Consider the following 5,090-nt stretch of genomic DNA (forward strand, 5'->3'; position numbering starts at 1 on the left):
ATGAAAAATTTTGCAACAATATTCTTCAAGGATAAAATCAACACTATCCAATCTCTGAACAATATAGTTTCAAATGAATAAAGCCTCATATACTCTGTACAATATAGTTTCAAATCAATAAAGCCTCATATACTCTGTAACAAAAAACAGAGTATTGATTCTCAAGAAACCCCTCGGCTATCTCTGGTAAACTACGACACTTTTTAAATGCTTATCACTTTGTTCACACTCTTCTCACTGTATTTCTCTGTTTTTCCTCTCCTTGACTGTTCTGAAAACAAACTGTTTTATACCCAAACAAAACACCACAATTTCTTTTCGAATAACCCTCGTACAGGATTTGAAAACTGAAAAATCAAATAACCGTTTTTAACTGTGCAACCGAAAGAGAAGAAACTGAAGATGTTTTATTTCCCAGTCATGAAAAACAAAAATAATGCATGAACATTTCCTTATTTTCATTTTGCATAACTGAAAAAAAACTCTTTCGAACAAAAAATCTGAATCTTTTAAATCATGTGATTCAAGAAACATACCTGTTAAACGCAAACTAATCAAACAAACTAACCAGTCAACCGTTAATCTCTCGATTAAAATCATTGTTTGCTTCATTCTCTGTAACTGAACAAACTGATTCGAGCTCTGTAGCTCCAGCGGCGCTGCGACTCTCATGGCGTTAGGGTTTGACGGACTCCAAGCAGGTTCAAAAACCAAATGAAACACAAAAACATCTTCCAAAAGAAACTTTTAACTTGTCCGATACAAGGAGTATCCTGAGGAATATGCCCTTTAGACCGTAGACATATTAAACCAAAGATGTCATTAAAATTAATGCAAAGTCAGAGCTATTCATTTATCCGTGTCACCAGCATGGCTCGAAAGAAGATGTTTTAAACACATAACACGTCAGCCAAGTCAATATGTCCGTGTCACTAAACTGACCCACATGCTTAAAAAATATGTAACTTAACCAACACAACATCTTCTTTTTTTTTACTTTCTTGTCATCGAGGACAAAAGTACCAAAGAGCAACAGTTTCTCCTACCCCTTTCTTTAGTCTTCAACCGACATTTTTTTGTATTAACCTTCGTTTTATTGTTTCCCCTGCTTCTCATTTTGCCTTGTTCCTCCTTTCAGTTCTACAGCATCAATATGGAAGCACTTCAGACGGTTCTCACTCTTCTCCAACCCCATGCTCTGCGTTCAAGCCGATTCCTCTTCTTTGTCGCAATTTCATTATCATGCTTGGCCTTTCACTGTAATGAAGCGTGTGGGGTTTTCAGCTGTGGGAATTACAGTCTGGATTTTCCATTTGGAAAGTTGGGCACCGGCTGCGGTGACCCTAAGCTTCAGCTGGAGTGTGATAATGCAACCAAGATGCCTCTAATTAATATCGGGGGCTACTACTACTACATACTGGAGCCCCACAGTTACTCCCCAAATACTTACCCTAGCATGACGATATTATACAAGCAATTTGAGCAAGATGATTGCGATTTATCAGAGAGTGTCTATGATCAGTTCTGGAGTGCTGAACATTTCCATATTGTAGAAGGATACACAAATTTGACACTATGGAAAACCTGCAATACTGGTGATGGGTATGGTGCGATTCCAGGATTGAGCAATTCAACGTGTAATGGACGTCAATACTTTACTGGCAGTCCTTTAGACTTGAGTCAGTATTGTACATCAGACTTCAGGATTACAATGAATAGAACAGAGTGGGCATCGGGAAAATATCTCCTGACTCAGATGATTGACCAAGGGATCACCATGGAATGGTCTGCAAGCGAAGATTGTCAGCATTGCGAGACAGATCACAGAAACTGCACTCATCTCATAAGCTCATCTTTCTGCTACTGCGATGCTATGTCCTATTCACAATGCTCCAGTGGTAAGGCTTCTAATCCAGTTTCTTTATATCGAATTATAGGAGATAATATGCAAACTCTAAATGTAGAGATGTTAAATTTACTCATTCTTAATAATCGCCTTGATTTCTTAGTTGCAGGTAATTCCAAGACTCCCGTTATTCTAGGTGAGTGCCGTTATCTCTAACCTAAATCTTCATATCTCACTGATGTCAGTATCAATTATACGTCTGAGATCCAAAACCCTCTATCTGATTTCAGGAGCGGCCATTGGAGGCGGTGTTTTATTCGTAGCTGCGATACTGATTGTCGTTTTTTGTCGCAAGAGATCATCGGCCGCTAAGGAGCTCCAGCTTCGCATGGCCATGGAACCTTCTCTTACGAAAGTGGAGCAATTCCTTGATGATTATGCTCATGAAATGCCCACCAGATATTCTTTTTCTCAGCTGAAGAAGATCACCAACAACTTCGCTGATAAATTGGGGGAAGGAGGTTTCGGTGTGGTTTATAAAGGAAAACTTCCCCGTGGCAATTTGGTTGCTGTCAAAATTCTGGATCAGTCAAGACACATTGAAACTCAGTTTATGAATGAAGTTGCAACCATTGGAAGGATCCATCATGTTCATCTGGTTCGCCTGATGGGATATTGTTTTGATGGATTTAGAAGCGCGCTCATATATGAGTACATAGTGAATGGGTCTCTGGAGAAGTTCATATTTGTCGGAGAAAAGAAAGGAAGAATTCTAAACGGAGAAGAGCTTTATTCAATTGCTTTGGGTACTGCCCGCGGAATTGCATATCTACACCAAGATTGTCCGCGGCGTATAATTCATTTTGATATTAAACCCCACAACATATTACTGGATGAAGATTTCACACCAAAAGTAGCTGATTTTGGTCTGGCTAAACTCTGTGGGAAGAAAGAGGACCATATATCAATGACAGCCGCAAGAGGAACGCCAGGATATGCTGCTCCAGAGGTGTGGAATAGAAATTTGGGACCTGTTATGGACAAATCAGACGTTTACAGTTTTGGAATGGTATTATTGGAGATTGTTGGAGGAAGGAAGAATATTGAATTACAAGCAAACCGATCCAGTCAATTGTATCTTCCAGAGTGGGTATTCAAATTGATGCAGAATGGGCAGCTGGAGATGATGTTGAGAGGAAGAGGAAACGAAGAAATAAAATGGGAAGATGAAGAAAAGGCGAGGAGACTGGCCAAAGTAGGACTATGGTGCATTCAGTACAACTCCAGAGATCGACCAAGCATGAGCAGAGTGGTCCAAATGTTGGAAGGAAATGGTGATGATGTAACTAATCCTCCCCCGCCTTTCAACTCGGCCCCTGCGTCTCAAGCAGTTTTACCATTTTCTAGTGAAGAATTTTCTTCCACGGTGTAGAACTGCCCTTCAGTCATGCATTGACTTTAGAAGTCTCTGTAATGATTGTTAAAATATAGTAAAAAAAGTAGAGAAAAGATTGTATATGCAGCAACATGAAAGGATGAAGAAGGATTAATAGAAATTTGATGTATTTCTATTTTATGTTCAAAGATTGTAAAAATTGTTTTAAAGAAAAAACAGAACATTTTGAAAAAAAATAGTGTTTGAAAAACAGAGTAGTCTAAAAACATGATATTGAAACAAAATTTATATGAATGGGCACCCCTCAATGCCAAAAATAAACAGATTATATTAGGGTTACATGCCCTCTTGGATAGTTAATATAAGAGCACCTTTAGAATTTTTCAATCATTTTGACTGTTGCTGGTTTAGTTAGGAAAAAAATCTGAAATAGGTGACAAAGCGCGTATTGACCGCGTAAGCGGTCAGCTTTTTTTCGAATGGTATTACTGAATATAATCGGGAGGAGGAAAAACATTGGGTTGCAGTTGAGTCGTTGAAGTCAATTGTATTTTCCTGACTGGGCCTTCAAATTGATAGAAAGTGGGGAGTTGGAAAAGAGGTGGAGAGAAAAAGGTAGATGCGACATGGAAGTGGAAGCTGAAGAGAAGGTTGAGGAGAGTGGCGAAATTAGGACATAAGCATAGTCGTACAAATGGTGGAAGGAAACGGTGATGATATAAGCAATCCTCCATTATTTTTCAACTCCTCCCCACCATGCGAAGGGCTGCGTCTATTTTGGCTTCAAAACAGATTTTTCGTATAGTGTGTTATCGACAGGTTAGTCAATTGCAACCGTTAATTGCAAAATCGACGGTGTAAAATGTGTTACTAACACATGTGCTAGTCAATTTGTACTATCATTTTGGAGCCAAAATAAACGCATCCCACGTGAAACACCATTGGCATCTTCGTTCGAAGAATCTTCATGCATGCTATAGAATCTTGGAAAAGACTTCTACTCTATCCATCCATCTAGAAATGAGATGATGTAAGGAGCCATCCCCATTCCACGTAAGTAACTCTATGAAAATAAATCATTCGAGTAGTGTTATTTGCAACTCTTTTCTTCTTAGGAGATGATGCAAGGAGGCATACTCTAATCAAGTAAAAAATTGTATGTATATTTTTAATTTTCCAATGTTATTTTAGATTATTTTATTTATTACAAATAATATATATTGAAGAGACCAAAAATATATTGGAATTTATTGGGTTGGAGATGGTGATAATGCAAGGTCTATTAATATTCAGAACTTTTTTTATTGATAATGTTTAATAGATGAATAATTTATTATTATTAATTTTTTTTATAGTAATAATATTGAGATTGTTTAATGGTTTCATTATAGTTTTATATTTAATTTTTAGCATAACATTTTATCTTTTATGACTATCAATTAAGTTGAATAGCTTATATTTATTTGTATTTTCTACTAATTTTTACCAACAATTTATTAGAAATTAAGGATCAACTTTTTATTGGTCTTCCTTTCTTATTATGTTTTTGTTATGTAACTTTAAAATTGTTAGTTATTTTTTTATTTGTCCTATTTATAGTTTGTGTCAAGTGTTATCAAAGTAGGGGTTAAAGCCTATAGTGCTCAAAGATGTGTGAACTCTATTACGGAAAGCAATTGTGTTTTTGTTAGATTGCAAATGGATGAGAGGAGGAGTGGATCATATAAGAAAAAGAGGAGTAGGAAACAACTAAGGTAGTAAAAAATTACATATAAAAGATGTTACAAACATGTTGAGTATGCATAAGGCACAACTGACTGTCATGAAAATATTAGAATTTGGCATTAT

General features: G+C 36.8%; 1 protein-coding gene across 2 annotated transcripts; it reads left to right on the forward strand.

The window, feature by feature from the left end:
- Positions 1–1,033: 1,033 nt before the first annotated feature.
- Positions 1,034–3,396, forward strand: LOC131873599 (rust resistance kinase Lr10-like). 2 transcript variants are annotated; one of them, XM_059216446.1, is made up of 3 exons: positions 1,034–1,898; positions 2,016–2,042; positions 2,137–3,396. In XM_059216446.1, the coding sequence occupies exons 1-3, from the start codon at positions 1,154–1,156 to the stop codon at positions 3,276–3,278; spliced, it is 1,914 nt and encodes a 637-aa protein (XP_059072429.1). In that variant the 5' UTR covers positions 1,034–1,153; the 3' UTR covers positions 3,279–3,396. The 2 variants fall into 2 exon arrangements, with proteins under 2 accessions (XP_059072429.1, XP_059072428.1); XM_059216445.1 differs by having other exon boundaries at positions 1,035–1,898; positions 2,010–2,042.
- The last annotated feature ends 1,694 nt before the right edge of the window (positions 3,397–5,090 follow it).

This window comes from Cryptomeria japonica, chromosome 2 (genome assembly GCF_030272615.1).
Source record: "Cryptomeria japonica chromosome 2, Sugi_1.0, whole genome shotgun sequence".
NCBI classification, from domain to species: Eukaryota; Viridiplantae; Streptophyta; class Pinopsida; order Cupressales; family Cupressaceae; genus Cryptomeria; species Cryptomeria japonica.

Excerpts from the sequence above, each read along its gene's own strand:
- LOC131873599 (XM_059216445.1), top strand. The coding sequence starts at position 1,154 with ATGGAAGCACTTCAGACGGTTCTCACTCTTCTCCAACCCCATGCTCTG. Across the intron at positions 1,899-2,009 it reads CTATTCACAATGCTCCAGTG|TTGCAGGTAATTCCAAGACT; the intron begins GTAAGGCTTCTA and ends TTGATTTCTTAG. Across the intron at positions 2,043-2,136 it reads CAAGACTCCCGTTATTCTAG|GAGCGGCCATTGGAGGCGGT; the intron begins GTGAGTGCCGTT and ends ATCTGATTTCAG.